Below are 16,597 nucleotides of genomic sequence, written 5' to 3' on the forward strand. Positions count from 1 at the left end.
CAAGAAGTTTTTGTTTTTCTTTTTTTTAAAAAGCAATCTGTGACTGGAATAAGCTTTTGTTCTCACATACACAACATAATGCTCCTAGAATCTATGACCATATTTTGTGTTAATGCAAATATTAAGTTACTACAACGTGCACTTGGATGATCACTTTAATTTGCCCCACAGCAGAAACAAAACACGTTATAGGTTAGAATTAAAGGAATATATCTGAAGATAAGTATAGTCTCTCACTGTTGAAAATTAACAATATTGCTTCAAACTGCAATCACTGCTGCAGATGATATAGTTTAAAAGGAGTGACTTGCAGTCCTATACTTTTATATTTACAAAACTTAAAACTCATTGACAGAAGTAAATGGTGTAGAGCTGCATATATGTTAGAAGAGTTGGGTTCTCAAGATAAATAAAGACAGACCTACATCCCAGGAGATTTTGAGGACATCTGAATACAGAGAAAAAAGCAATGGAGATCTTCAATAAATTCTTCCATGTCTAATCTGACAGATGAGGCCACTTTACAGATTTGCAACGATGTCCAAGCATTGGCACACTCTTGCTGAATATACAGTTAATATATAATGAAGATACAGGTCTGCAGTTCACGATGTAATGTTTCCCCCAAAATTTAATATGGGTCATGTTCCAGGTAGACATGATTTTTGGCCCTGACATGCCAGGATGTATTTAAAGCCCAGTCTGAAATATTACCATTTTCTAAATTTGGTACTGAAACTATTTCTACTCTAATGGAAGTTTTTATTTTGGCTTCCTTTAACAAACTCTTTTAAATGATTATCAAAATTCCTTAGGAACAATTCTGTAAAGCTTGCTCCTTCAAGAAGAAGGATGGAAAGACATAGCTCAGGAAAATATTCTACAACTCTCAAATAGTAGTAAAGAAATGCTGTGCACAGACAAGCATCCAAGTCATTTGTTACTTTGAGGATTCCGACACCAATAGTGCTGTGTTTTAACTCAGTATTTAAGTAATATTAAGAGCACTGACAAGTGAATGGGAAGACCCAAGACTCCACTTCAGTTTTAAGTTCATGTGTCCAATACATTCCAGAATATGTTGCATTTCAAATTAGGAGGATTCTGAGGCCAGGTCCATCTACCAATGCTGCTCTGGTCTATTTTAGGTCCAGCACTTGGTATTTTCTCACAGGACCCAGAAAGACATGATGGCTGGAAACTTTATAGAGCAATCATAATGCGTTTGTTATCAGTGTTTGATGTAAGTGAAGCAGCTTCTCAGTTACTCAAAGGATACTCTGAAAGTGTAATGTCATGTGGCAAAACAAAAACGACATTGGTACCAACTCTGAGAAAGCAAAATTACTAAAAGGACTACTAAATGTTCTAAAGACAACCAACCAACCCTAGTGAAATGCTTCCCATGGAAATAATTTTATGGCCTGATAATCTACTCCTAATAATGAAAAGAAGGACAAAATCATTTCTATTAGGTCTTTTTTATAACTTAATTAATATCTTTAGAAATATATTAAATCACAAAGATTAACATTTAAGAAATACTTCTTCTGAGATAACAGTGTAAGAGTACTTTTAGGACTGAACTGGAGTGCTCTCCTGGCTGTTTATTACTACTGAAGGAATGTAGGCATTTTGTTGCCATTATAAAGATACGTACTGACCACCCACACAGTCAATAACAGTAAAGGATACTAAGTTGTAGTCGGTTTCCTACTGAAACTGATTTAACTTTACCTTTCTGAAGTAGAAAGATATGTATCTAGACACAGCCTTAAGAGAGAGCAACGAATTAATCGCTAGACTCTTTTTGTATTCTAAAGAGAGTTAACTACATGAAAACCTGAAAAAATTATCTGAATTTAGCGCAACTCATGTTCATCTGATAAGTTCATTCTCCAGAAAGAACATCATTGTATTTAATCCAGAAAGACTAAGGGAAGCGAAAAGAGAGAAAACAGCTTCAGCTAATTACAGTCTAACTTTCATGAGAAATAAGACTGAAAGTTCCATCATTTCCTTTATACCAAGGGAACTAACTGAAGACTAAAATTAGTATATCCACTTAAACATCTCTCAAAACTCCAAGGAACCTTCTAGTACATTAAACAAATGAGAGCAGAAGGAAATAAAGCAAACTACTTATATCGAAGTATAGTATATATTACATATTTGAAATAAACAACACATGCTGAATAACTCAATTACCCATCTCTATTCTTTCTGTATACACAGATAATATACTTGACAACTCTCCCAAGAAAAAACAAGTATAGGATAAGCTCTAGAATACAAGATTTTTTTTTCCTATCGTTGTCTGAAGCTAATGTACTCTAGCAGCTAAGAAAGGTAGACTTGATATATCAAGTCACTTCTGCAATAAGGATACAAATTATGTAGTAATGCTGCCAAATATTGATCACAACAGCAAATCAGTTTCTCTACCTCAGCCGAAAGGTGGGAAAAGATTTTTGATGCATGTTTTAATCCGAGATTTCCAGTTGTCTATATCTTAAATGATAATGATTTATGATCTTACCTTTTTGGAAAATTCTGCTGCTTTTTGTTCACTTTCTTCTACTTTTGCTTTGTTCACACATGCATCTAAAAGGACAATTACCAAGACAAAACTGGTTAAGACAATAAGCACTACTAAGTAATAAACAAATACACATATTTTCAAAGTGCAATGAATTGCTACAGAACCAAATTCCACAGTTTCACCTCAGCATTTTTAGTCTTCCAGAGGACTAAATCTTTCTTGAACCCTTCCTCCTTTCCCTATGTCTCTTGAATAGACGCACAGCTATACAATTTCTTAGAAATATTATGTTAATTCTAAATACCTGTTGCTCAGAAAAGTGCATTTACTTTCCAATAATTACTTAAGTTGTAACATTCTGATAAAACGTAAATCAATATGGAAATTCTCCCCTTTAATCAAGTTTTCAACATTAGTACAGCCATCCCCTTCTGGAGTTAGGCTTGAGGTGAGTGTCCTAATAACTGGACTAGCAGCTATTCTGGAGTGGTCTCTATCCCCTCATGGTTTGTTTGTTTTTTCTTTATTTCTTTTTTTTGTGTGTGTGAAAACTGTTGAAACATCTTGTTTTCTTACTGATGCAGAATGAAAAATGCTAAAACCTCAATAATTTTCACGAAACAGATTTTCTATTTTCCAGCCAGTCCTAATTATAACCTAGGTGGCGTTTTGACCATTGTTCTCAATAAAACATAGTCTAACTTTCCAGGCATATCTGCTTGAACAGTCTACGCAATATACTTTCATTGTAAAATATTTTGCTGTTCTAGAAAAATATGATTACAAGCTATACAGTGGAGCTCTCAACTTCTAGAAAATTTGAGTTCATTCCCAAAACCGCATATTAAAAGTTACAGAGTTCTGTTTTTGGAGTATGAAGAGAACACTTACCTATAAAAATATTTATTTTTCTAAAATACAAAGAAACCAAAGGAGACAAGTTACTTCAGGTTCACATACCAATAAGGTGGGTAAAATCTACATCCAATCTTCCTCTACATTTAAAATCCGGGTCCATACCACTGCAGTGCAGTACTATCTGTGAAATGCATTCTTCAATTATCTTGTAATACTGAGTTCTGATGATAGAAGAATACACATCAATGTAGTTTTAATATAATAGAAACAGTGCATATAATTTGTGGAACAGAGAAAAAAGGTTAATTATAACTTCTAATACCTGAATTATAAATTCAACAGAAGAAAAGACTGAAAATAAAAGGCCTTGTTTAAACATTGTCTATTCAATTGTTACTGTCATTCTCATAAAGAGATGTATGAAATAAAAAGCCAAAGTTTGGTCTCTGAAAATGAAGTATTATTTTAAACAGAGCATGGCAGTTCACATAGTCCATGTACTCATTTCACTTCTGTCTCCTGGGTCTCTGTTCAGATTCTTGTTTTGCACTTGGTATCTCACTTTCTTCACACTTTGGAAAATAAAATGATACTTACCCTATTTTGTCCTCCCCACCTGCTTCATTACCACTTTTGGTCATTAATTGGCAACAAAGAGCACTACACCCACACACACAACTAATTCTTATTTCTAAAGTTTCTAAATACAAATCTAAAAATGATGACAGCTACCAAATATGAAAAAGATTGGGTATTATGGAATTTTATGGGGTTAATTTTTAAACTACTTTAATTCCTTAAAGAAGCCTAAGATACGATGTCACGTTAAGGAGCTAAAAAACAAACAAATTATTTGAAATCCACACACTGTTTAAGTGACTCCAAATGAAGGATGGAACTATATACTGACTCCATCTGTAGTAGCTGTACAAGAACACATTTTTCAGACTGACAAAAATATAAGGTCAAAAGAGAAGTTAAATTTGAAAAGATTTTCAAGGTTTATGTTTGGACATTACCTTTTTAGAACTTGTATTTCTGAATCCAAGAAAACTGATTATATGTGATTTCTGACCAAAGCGCTTTTATTTCTTAAAATTATTTTTTAATATAAGTTTAGACAAGATTTTAAAAAATGGAGTTTGGCTCCCAAAATCCACGTTTAGGCAACCAAAACAACAGACCAGTCTACAGCTACTCTAAAGCACCTGGCACTGGCCACAGTCGGGAGACAGGATACTGGGCTAGAGGAACCTTTGGTCTGACCCTGTATGTACATTCTTATGTTCTCAACTCTCATTGTGTACATGTCTTATTTCCTTATGCTAATAAGTGTGAGTTGTTTCAATATGACACCAGCTGAATGTGGAGATTTGCAGTGTTTCACTTCTCTTCCCTCATCCATACACTATATGCAGGAGTGTACTACTTCTTTACTCGTGGATTTTCTAAATTCTATTTGGAGGACAGACTTACTTCTTAACTCTCCCATTATGTTTCAATTATTAGCTTTGTTTAATTTCTTTTTTTCTTGTAACCATGTATTTATGAGCCATATGTTTAAAAACACCATTTTAAATTAAACTTAATAGCCATACTAATGGACCTAACAGAACCAATGTAACACATGCCCATTACACTAACATTTCTAAGATGGTCAGCCCTTCACTACCTAAGTGTTGTTACAGTTCTTCCAGATACAGTACAACCTCAGTTACCTAATCTCGATTATCTGAAACATAGTCATGCCCCCCAATACTACTCACACAAATAAAAACCGATTTGAATTTCAAGTGTCCTATGACATTAAGTTCATATTAGTTATACTTTGTACATTAAACTACTGCCATCAAACTACTGTCTAAAATTTAGGGCATTTTAGGGGCAAATTACTGTAATTATTTCAGACTGACAGTCCTTGAATAATTTGAATTTCATGTAAATTATTAGTAGGATTACAATGAAATAGAACTTTCTCAGCCCAGCTGAGGAAAAAAAAACACTTCATAATGTAATTCAAGACTAATGCATATGCACAAGAAGGTCAAATTAAGATTAAAGCAACGATCTTAATTCTGCTATTTTCTAATTTGAGTGATGGACTTTAATGCTTTGGTTCTTTTAACAGGTTTTTTTCTGTATAATTTCCCAGTATTTAAAACACCTTGTGGAACCATATGTAAGTCTGTGTGGGTCATGAGCAGATTCTGAACCCAGGTTCAGGTTCAGTAGTTACACCTACGTAACTATACAACTTTAGCATAGCTAGGCATACATGTTTGGTAAATTCCACCTGCAAGGCAGTGTGGCTAAAAGGATTAGACCTGGGACAGTCATATTGTAGACCAAGTTCTATTGCAGCTCCACCAGATGTGACTGTATGCAACCTCTAAGTCAATCTATCTTTAAATAGTGGGAATATATGTGTCTGCTGCCTAGTTAAGGGGATATGAGGTCTTGCTCAAAAATAGGGGCTTCTGAAGTGAACACAATCATTGACACCAGTCAGTGGAAGGTATCCTTCTGGATCCCAGCCAGGCACACCTTCCTCAAATCTAAAGGAAACAGCATTGCTGCTTTCACTCTGTGTCCTCTGTCTTGAGGTCTTGCTCTGTGCCCTCCAAATAGGAAGCTGAGCAGGCTTGGGAGCATGATCACTCTAGCTGGCATGTAGAAACTCCCTAGGATTGGAGCACACTCAGCGAAGATGGAATGTTAGAGATTTTAACAGCAAGCCTCCAACCAAGATCGATGGAGCATGTGCAAGTGGCTACTTCCAGAGTCTGATAACTTGGCCTATTCTAAAAGGATTTTCATGGGGACAGCAAAAAGTCTGTTCCTGTCCCAAGGGCCACAACTCTCTTCCAAATCAAAAACACATTGGAGCTTCTCAAAGAAACATTGTTCCTTTTGGTTTGGTTGGTTTTAATACTGGTTGCCAAAACAACCGATTTTTTTCCCCTAACCTGATTCCCAGAAGAAGCTAAATAGTTTTGCTGGAAAACTTATGTGAAAAGTCAGTTAATGACAAAATGCCAGCAGGGAAAATTTCAGCTTGAACAGTGGAAGTTTTGCGAAATTTATGAGCAACTGGAAACGGGCTCATAATTTTGAAAATGCAGATTACTAACTGCCAGGGTTCCCTCCCCACTCTGAACTCTAGGGTACAGATGTGGGGACCCGCATCAAAGACCCTCTAAGCTTATTTTTACCAGCTTAGGTTAAAAACTTCCCCAAGGTACAAACTTTGCCTTGTCCGTGAACAGTATGCTGCCACTACCAAGTGATTTCAACAAAGGACAGGGAAAGGACCACTTGGAGTCCTATTCCCCAAAAATACTCCCCCAAGCCCTACACCCGCTCTCCTGGGGAGGGCTTGATAATAATATCCTCACCAATTGGTACAGGTGAACACAGACTCAAACCCTTGGATCTTAAGAACAATTAAAAATCCATCAGGTTCTTAAAAGAAGAATTTTATTTAAAGAAAAGGTAAAAGAATCACCTCTGTAAAATCAGGATGGTCAATACTTTTCAGGATAATCAGATTCAAAACCTCTAGGCAAAACCTTAAGTTACAAAAAAAGACTCAAAAACAGGAATATACATTCCCTCCAGCACAGAGAATTTACAAGCCAAAACAATGAAAACCTAACGCATTTTCTAGCTAGATTACTTACTAACTTTACAGGAGTTGAAGGGCTTGCATACTTGATCTATTCCCGGCAAAGGTATATCACAGACAGACAAAAGCCCCCCCCCCCCCGACCCCCACTCCAGATTTGAAAGTATCTTGTCTCCTCATTGGTCATTTTGGGCCAGGTGCCAGCAAGGTTACCTTAGCTTCTTAACCCTTTAGCGGTGAAAGGATTTTGCCTCTGGCCAGGAGGGATTTTATAGCACTGTATACAGAAAGGTGGTTACCCTTCCATTTATATTTATGACACTATCATCATCTACGGTAAAACTAATAAGTTTTTAAGGATCACCATTTGGCTGTGATTGATTATCAGCCTTTATTAGCAATAGTACAAGTATCTGATCAATTACAACATGTTAATTTCTCAGGAACTGTACTGTGAGCACACACAGTTCTCTGTTGTAACTTCTGTAATCTCTCTGTGCTGACGAACCCTGTATTTAAAAATTTAAACTTGTTTATCAGCAACAAATGTTACACCTCAAGTTCACACTCCATTTTGTTGAACCAGAAAAATCATCTCAAGTCTAACTGAAGGAAATATTGCAAAAAGAAAACAAAATGGAGCTGTCACACTAGTCAAAAGAAAAATAGTTGAGGGAAATATTAAAAAAACCTCTTCCAATAACTTCTCTTTCTCATCCCTTCCAACTAGTTCCCTGTATTTTCTCTACAAACTAGAAAAGCCCGCGTTACCTGGAATAACTGACATTTATTTGTAGTTGTATGATTTAACAATATGAAAACACCAATTCTCCTGCCTGATTCAGTATTATGCTAGGCACTTGACATATAAGTAATAACACCTTACACTCTAAGGACACAATATGCAGTTGAAAGGGGATGGAGATGTTTTGAAATAAAAACATGAACAAAAACGTATTGTAGATTTTCTGAAGACAAGAACCTTTCTGCCCTGTAGGGAGAAAAGTGAGGAATAATTCAATGAGTTAAGAGATACAGAAGAAAAAAAACCACAAGGAACTCAAAAATAAAACCATCCTTTTGTCTACTATAATGAAACTCTTCCCTTTAAGTAAGTGTACCAAGACAACTTGTGTTCAGCAGTTCACCCTAGATTATAAAATAACCATATGTTTGAGATCCACTGTGTTAATATTTCAGCTTGCATTACCCTACAATTTGGACACCTGATATTAAAAGCAAAAAGAACAGCTAGAGCTGACTCTTACCGGATGTAATAATCATTCCTGACCAGTAGTAAGTGTTGCAATATTGAGAGGAAATAGTTTTCAGAAGCTGTGTCCTTCAGCATGTTATACAGCAGATGGTATACTTCATTCATATCAGTGCAAAGATTGTTAAGGAAAATGCCAAATGACTGAAATGAACATGTTCATATTGTAAGGAATACACTTGCATTGTTCTAATTAAATTCTATTGCCTTCTAAACAATCCCCCTCATTACAACATTTCCATTTTTTCCAGCTACAACTAACCAAAATTATTTTACTGTGCTCATCACAAGATCTGCCAAATAAGGCTCTAATCCTTCAACTCAGTGTTCATGGGGACTGATGGGCCCACATACAGCCCAAATGAACTCAATGAGCTTAATGTAGGCTCAGCAATATACCTGCACTATTTGTTACAGGACCAGGGCCTGAGGTATTTTCCATTTTCCGACCAATTAACACATTATACTTTTACATGAATCAAGATAAATAATGGTGCAAACATTTTGAAATCATTAAGAGTTGAGGTTCTGTGATTAATTCATACAACAAATGAATTTGGCATTTTAATTTAAGAGTGGAACAAAATTAGATTATATATATTATAAATATCGATTACATGTTTCATGTCTGTTTGGGAATATTATACTTATTTTGTCTACTCATTATTATATCCAAGGAATCTAGAGATTTGTTTCTATCAACTTTTCATCTCATGGTGGGCCTGAAAGTTGACAAACAAAATACCAGTTAATGTACAGGTATGACAACGTGAAAGATTTAACTGATAAGAAACTGTTACTGAGTTAATATCCACTAAAATGAATGGGACAGTTCACATCTTGAAGGCATTCTTCTTAGCTTACTGCAGACTCATGTAGTCCTCCTGGCATTGGTTACACTCATTATACATTTGTGAAGTTTTCTTTGCCATCTTAACAGCTTAAAAAAGGGCTGAGATTCTAAAGAACAACACAGTAATGCAAGGGGTGCCAGTTCACCATACCAATCCCATGTGGCACATGTTGGAAAGGGTTAATTTCTATGGGCATGAATCGGGAAATAACTGGGAGCACTTCCCTTATTTAGGGCCAGACAGTGATATCCAATGCACAGCTTTGTTAGCCTGAATGTTGGAGTTATACAGATGCATGTGGCTGTCTCTGTAGCAGACACCATCTCCAATGGTAAATAAGGTAAGTAAGCCAATATCCCATTTCCCATGCTTAGAGAAGGAATGGAGCAGGCGGGGGGACCTGCTCAGATATTTGTCACATTCGTTTTGGGGGTCAAGCTTCATTTTTAGAACTATGTATGAAGCAGCTTGGCATGGCAGTAGTTAGGCCTAGGAATTGCTGGTAAAAAACGGTTACTTACTTTCTCGTAACTGTTGTTCTTCGAACGAGTGGCTCCAACCTGAGCAGGACCTGTACCAGGTACCGTTCCCTGGACCGTCTGCGGGAGACCTCTGGCGAGGGCCGTCTCAATTCCTCCCGGTGCCGGTCTCTGGGCAGTGCTTGAGAGCTGTGTGCCCTTTCTGGTACTTCCTCACATCAACCCGCTGCCGATACCACAAGCTCCTTCTGGGCCGCTGGCAAGTGCGAGTCTCCAGAGTCAGAGCTCGACCGGGACCAACTCCCGGAGCCATGCCAGGACGATGTCTTAGAGCAGCACACCATTGCCGGCTTACCCCCTCGACAGCAACCGAGGCACGGGCACCGGACGGTTCTCCCCATACGGGAGGGGGCTCACCACCGACAGCTCAATGAGGTCCTTTGCAGCCTCAAAGGTGCCAGGCGTAGAGGGCTGATCTGTTATGACCTCGAGCCCATTGGCCACACTGAGCTCACTTAGGTCTGGGCTCAGTGGGGCTTGTGCTGCCAGGATCGCCTGTGTCAGCGCCAGCACCGCAGCCTTCTCACTGTTGTCAGCACTCGGGGCCTTGGGAGGCGCCAGCCTCCTATGCGGGGAACGACCACATCTTCCTTTAGGCTGCGGCGGGGGCCACACCAGGGAACACAATCAGTGCCGGGGCCTAGCAGCTGCAATGCAGCCTCCATCAACAGTTGCTTTAGACGAAAGTCTCTTTCTTTCCTTGTCCTTGGCTTAAATGGCTTGCAAATCCTACACCTTTCAGTTTGATGTCCGTCCCCCCAGCAACGTAGACACGAGTCATGGGGGTCGCTAACTGGCATAGGTTTGGGGCACATGGCACAAGCCTTGAAGCCGTGGGCCTGCGGCTTGCCCCGCGGCCCGGGACAGGTGCTGGAGGCCTCCAAGCACCTAATGACTTAAGTGTCCACAATCTGTATGTAAACTAACTGATAACAGCTACTCTAAAGGCTAAGGGACTGCTCTTCTATGAGAGAGAGGTTGTTCCAAAGCCGCCACGGACGGTAAGAAGGAACTGGAGGGGGTCGAGCCAGCAGGGGTATATATGCACGGCGCAGTGGTGCCACTCAGGAGGCCCGCCGGCCTGATGGGAGCCGCTAAGAGGAAAGGTTTCCAACACTCGTGCACGTAGCGCGCACACACCTAATGTGGAATGGACGTGAACAAGCACTCAAAGAAGAACTTCTGGATTTGAGTTAACTTTTTTCATTCCAGATGAAACTGAAATTTTCCATAAAGCTGCAAACTAAATGCCTATTTCTGATTTCACACCAGTTTTATGTAGGTATACCTTCAATTGATTTACCCAAGGGCAGTTGAAAATCACACACAGAGTCTTTACCCACATACACATGTGATGAGTTTACTGGCATCAACTAGAAAGGGGCAAGAATATGGCTGGCACTTTGGAACGCAAGGTTAAGAATGTCCCCATATCACAACCTGTCTATTATACCAGTAAAAGTTAGATAACATCTGTGTGTAAATGTTAAAGGACATGCCTGACGTTCAGGAGTGCATACCATGTTATTAAACACACTAAAGAATTTTGCATTTGTAAAAATGAATTCATTATCTAATAAAAGAGCAGCCTATTGTATACACAAAACACCCCCTGAATACCACAAAAAAATTAAGCGTTTGGCTTCATGAACTGAATTGCATATTTTTTTACTAATTGTGTATTTTCTTAATTTATAAGAATTACCTGACAGAGCAAAATTACTGGTTTAATGAAAGGTCCTTTTTCATGAAAGATTACTTTCCCTCCATGACTTGTAAACTACCTTACATACTTGTTCATAAGCCGAATTTTTTTTTTTAGTAAAAAAGGGAACCATCAGAGAAGGGGGTCAACTTATGAACGGGTATAGAGAGGGAGAGGTGGGACACAGTCCCTCCCCACAAAAGAGGGAGCAAGGAGAAGCAGCACAGCCAGAAGGGAAGAGGCGGGGCCAGAGTCTCTCCGCTTCTGGCCACGCTGCTCTCCCCCCAGCCTCCAAAGCAGCTGCAGCTCCAGGGTTGGCAGGCTGCAGCCGCGCCAACTGGCCTGCCGGAGCACACTGCAGCCATGCCACCCAGCCCAGCCCACTGGAACATGCTGCGGCCATGCCGCCCAGCCTGGCCCGCCGGAGCAGGCTGAGGCCATGCTGCCGAGCCTGCTGGAGCAGCTCCAGCCAGAGACAGTCTCCCCTGGCTGTCCCCAGATAAGGTGGGAAGGGATGGGATGGGATATGAGTGTGGGGGTCCCTGACTAGGGGTGGAGTCACGTGGAGGGTGGTCACAGGGGGTGGTTACTTTGACCCCCAGCTTCTCCCCCCAAAAGAATTTCCCCACTAGTTGCTGTACTGGCCCGTCAGGGTAAGCAGCTGGCGCGCCGGGACACTTTGTTTACTTAGGTTTACTGCTGTGCCTGCGGACACTCATGGTAAACAAGCCATCTCAGCCCGCCAGCGGCTTATAGTGATGGCCCAGGAGCCAAAGTTTGCTGACCCCTGAATTACAGGGTCGGCTTATGAATGGGTCATAAAAAGTTTCCATTTTTACTTATCCATCTTGCGGGTCTCGGCTTATAAATGAACCAGCTTATAATCGAGTATGTACGGTAACATGCATTTATATATATTGGTATTTATGTAACACTTTTTCAAATTAAAGCTACCGGAACATAAAACTACCTGAAACATACAGACCCAAGAGACCATAATTTAACTGTGGCAACCAATCAATTTAATCTAGAATATTTTATTACATATTTACAGAGAATATACATAAAAATTAAAATAAATTAGTGAGTTTTTAAAAGGATATTCCATTTCAGCTCTGATGTCATTGAGACGATGTGACAATTCAATTAAGTCTTCTTCTTTGTTTTCATCAAACACTTTCAACTGAATATCAAGTTCTTCATTTTCTTTCTCTTTTAGGTCCTAGTTTTCAAAAGGCACATTTCAAAACCACGTTTGTCATCCTTTTTAAGCAGAATTTTTTCCTTCAATAAATACATTAGTACAAGATAGAACTGACCAGAAGACCAATTAAACTTTCTTTTAAAAAGAACCAAAAACCTAACAGGTTACAGCTCATTGTCTGATTCTGAAGAGAGAAGATTTTATGGCAAGAATACTGCTTCTAGCTTTCTACTCTTATGTGTGTTTTAGACAGGAGATTTTCTTTACCTACAGGTTTCAGGAGATCAATACAGTAAACTAATTGCTAATACTTTCATTTTCAACACACTAGTTCAAACAAGAAAACAGTATTACATGACACCCGAAGGAAGCATGTGGTTAAGACAATTGTATATGTCCCTTTGACAAATAGTGATAAGAACAAACAACATTAATAGAGAAAAACATACTGATATATTCAAGTACAGCAGTCCCAAGTATAGCAGGAACTTTTTATTTTATTTTTGTTTTTGTATACAACATTATTGCTGTAGGATTACCAAAAAAGTATAATAAAAAAAAAGGGGTTTTTTTTTTGTGCGTGTATTTTAAGCTTTACATTTCCAAAACTACGTAGCTCAATTTCCTGCACGGTACTTCTTGAAGCCCATACAATAGTTTTCCCCTCAAACTGATGTTTAATTACTACCTAAAAACTCAGTCATTGATTTTTTTTTTTTATACATTACATTAATGCATATGCACCACAAATATGTAACTTTTTTTCTCCCTAACTCAACATTTTCACAGCATGCCACGCTAGAGATTGTTGAGATTAATATATCACTTTGATTGTCTTTTACTATGTCTCCATTCAAGTTGCAGTTTTCAAAAGCCATTCAATAACCACAAGTGGGGAATATTCAAAGATGGTGAAGTCGACTGAGAGTAAGATGACTAGGCATGGAGTCTAAAAGGAAAATGTCAGCAATGTGGAGTCTGTAGTTAGATGCAACAGACCTGACCGAGATGAATACTGATACTTCTGTTGCTTCCACAGATATTATATAGGAAGTTCAAGGCTTTGATTAAGCTATTTCACTATGGCCATGAGAACCGACCTCTCAAAACGCTCTTCTAATAACTTCTGTAATTAAGCCCTTATAGATTTGAGGTACAATTTTCAAAAGGATTTAATGACTTAGGAGTCTAACTCACTTTGGGAGTAATTTACACACTTCCTGACTTTCAGTGAAACTGAAAAGCTGAAGTGCCTAAATCACTTTTTAAAACAGGACTTAGGAGCCTAAATCATCCAAATGCTTTAGAAAGTGTTATCCAGGCTTTTCTTTATTACTACCTAGCCACTCTCAGAATATACGTATTTAATTCATTTGTTGAAGATATAACATTTGCAATTGTTACACAATTTTATTTGTATGACATCTCAAATAAATACTAGACAATTCTTCACATCAATGAAGAATTTTTTATGATTATATACTGCTATGATAATGATTTATCAATTATCACTGGAATTCTCAGAAATGCTATCGGGAGATTCCCAAACCTAAGCTGTCTTTTGTAGGTGACAAATCTGAGAAATTGTCACAGACTGAAGTGTCACTAGAGGTGGTTTTGGAATTAATTGAGAAACTTAACAGTAACAAGCCACCGGGACCAGATGGCATTCACCCAAGAGTTCTGAAAGAACTCCAATGTGAAATTGCGGAACTATTAATGATGGTCTGTATCCTGTTCTTCAAATCAGCTACTGTACCCAATGACTGGAAGATAGCTAATGTAACACGAATATTTAAGAAGGGCTCTAGAGGTGATCCTGGCAATTACAGACCAGTAAATCTAACATCAGTACCGGGCAAATTAGGTTTAAACAATAGTAAAGAATAAAATTGTCAGACACATAGAAGAACATAAATTGTTGCACAAAAGTCAACATGGTTTCTGTAACGGGAGATCACGTCTTACTAATCTATTACAGTTCTTTGAGGGGGTCAACAGACATGTGGACAAGGGGGAGCCAGTGGACAACGTATATTCAGATTTCCAGCAAGCCTCTGACAAGGTCCCTCACTAAAGGCTCTTATGTAAATTAAGTTGTCATGGGATAAGACGGATGATCCTTTCATGGTTTGAGAACTGGTTAAAAGACAGGGAACAAAGGGTAGGAATAAATGGTAAGTTTTCAGAATGGAGAGGGGTAACTAGTGGTGTTCCCAAGGGTCAGTCCTAAGACCAATCCTATTCAACTTATTCATAAATGATCTAGAGAAAGCGGTAAACAGCAAGGTGGCAAAGTTTGCAGATGATATTAAACTGCTCAAGATAGTCAAGACCAAAGCAGACTGTGAAGAACTTCAAAAAGATCTCGCAAAACAAAGTGATTGGCAACAAAATGGCAAATGAAATTTAATGTGGATAAATGTAAAGTAATGCACATTGGAAAAAATAACCCCAACTATACATACAATATGATGGGGGCTAATTTAGCTACAACTAATCAGGAGAAAGATCGTGGAGTCATCGTGGATAGTTCTCTGAATCTACTCAGTGTGCAGCGGCAGTCAAAAAAGCAAGCGGGATGTTAGGAATCATTTAAAAAGGGATAGAGAATAAGACTGAGAATATCTTATTGCCCTTATGTAAATCCATGGTACGCCCACATCTTGAATACTGCATACAGATGTGGTCCCCTCATCTCAACAAAGATATACTGGCATTAGAAAAGGTTCAGAAAAGAGCAACTAAAATGATTAGGGGTTTGGAAGGGTCCCATATAAGGAGAGATTAAAGAGGCTAGGACTTTTCAGCTTGGAAAAGAGGAGACTAAGGGGGGGATATGATAGAGGTATATAAAATCATGAGTGGTGTGGAGAAAGTGAATAAGGAAAAGTTATTTACTTGTTCCGCTAATATAAGAACTAGGGGCCACCAAATGAAATTAATGGGCAGCAGGTTTAAAACAAATAAAAGGAAGTTCCTCTTCACTCAGCGCACAGTAAACCTGTGAGTAAACTCCTTGCCTGAAGAGGTTGTGAAGGCTAGGACTATAACAGGGTTTAAAAGAGAACTGGATAAATTCATGGAGGTCAAGTCCATTAATGGCTATTAGCCGGGATGGGTAAGGAATGGTTTCCCTAGCCTCTGTTTGTCAGACGGTGGAGATGGATGGCAGGAGAAAGATCACTTGATCATTACCTGTTAGGTTCACTCCCTCTGGGGCACCTGGCATTAGCCACTGTCCATAAAAAGGATACTGGGCTGGATGGACCTTTGGTCTCACCCAGTATGGTCATACTTATGTCCCAGGCTAACCTGGTCTGCAGCAGAAAGTCATGTCCTGGCTCCCTCTCCCTTAAAGGAACGCACACTTTTTCCAAACAGCCTGATAACAGCTCCTACACCACTTAACGTGCAATGAGGTAATTTGTGCATAATTTATGGCAACACTGATATTTATATAGCATTTCATGACAATACTGAACTACAATTAACATTAAAAATAGTTGTGGATTTCTCAAGACATCTAGATAGACTCGTGATTAATAATTAAATCACACCATGTTTTAATAGCATGTGCTGCAAAGAGCCACAGGAGACATATTAAAAGCCACTTGCAGCTCCCGAGCCTCCATCTGAATATCACTGACCTATTGTGTTTTAACTTTGCACACACTGCTTTACCTATTGCCTCCCAAACCTCTCAGAGAATAGTATCTGTCCCCTGTTGCTTGGTGAGGCTAGAATGGTGTACTGAGGTATCAATACTTTTTCCTCTGAGTTTTACTTTTGGGGAATATATAGGGTTTATCGTATTTTCATGAGCATTTATTTTCAACTAATTTTTTAGATTTCTGGCAGGTATTGAGCCCGGTAATTATAAATTCCCTTTAGTCTCAAAGTGGAGTTTTCACTTTTGGGTAATATAGTGTAGTATGAAGCAAATACTACAAGTCTGACCGGACATTGGTCCTCTTAAGGCCAGAAACAAATGCTC

General features: G+C 38.6%; 1 protein-coding gene across 10 annotated transcripts in view; it reads right to left on the reverse strand.

Annotated features, from left to right (window-relative positions):
- The window catches only part of DIAPH2 (diaphanous related formin 2), an 811,416-nt gene that overhangs the window by 602,966 nt on the left and 191,853 nt on the right, over nucleotides 1–16,597 (reverse strand). For all 10 annotated transcript variants that reach the window (XM_037908252.2, XM_037908255.2, XM_043522784.1 and 7 more), the window contains 4 exons: nucleotides 12,500–12,618; nucleotides 8,294–8,410; nucleotides 3,503–3,621; nucleotides 2,540–2,604 (listed from right to left, as the gene is read on the reverse strand). In XM_037908252.2, the coding sequence (XP_037764180.1) occupies nucleotides 2,540–2,604; nucleotides 3,503–3,621; nucleotides 8,294–8,410; nucleotides 12,500–12,618 (420 nt within the window). The remainder of the gene's footprint in view (nucleotides 1–2,539; nucleotides 2,605–3,502; nucleotides 3,622–8,293; nucleotides 8,411–12,499; nucleotides 12,619–16,597) is intronic.

Source organism: Chelonia mydas, chromosome 9 (assembly GCF_015237465.2).
Source record: "Chelonia mydas isolate rCheMyd1 chromosome 9, rCheMyd1.pri.v2, whole genome shotgun sequence".
Taxonomy (NCBI): domain Eukaryota; kingdom Metazoa; phylum Chordata; order Testudines; family Cheloniidae; genus Chelonia; species Chelonia mydas.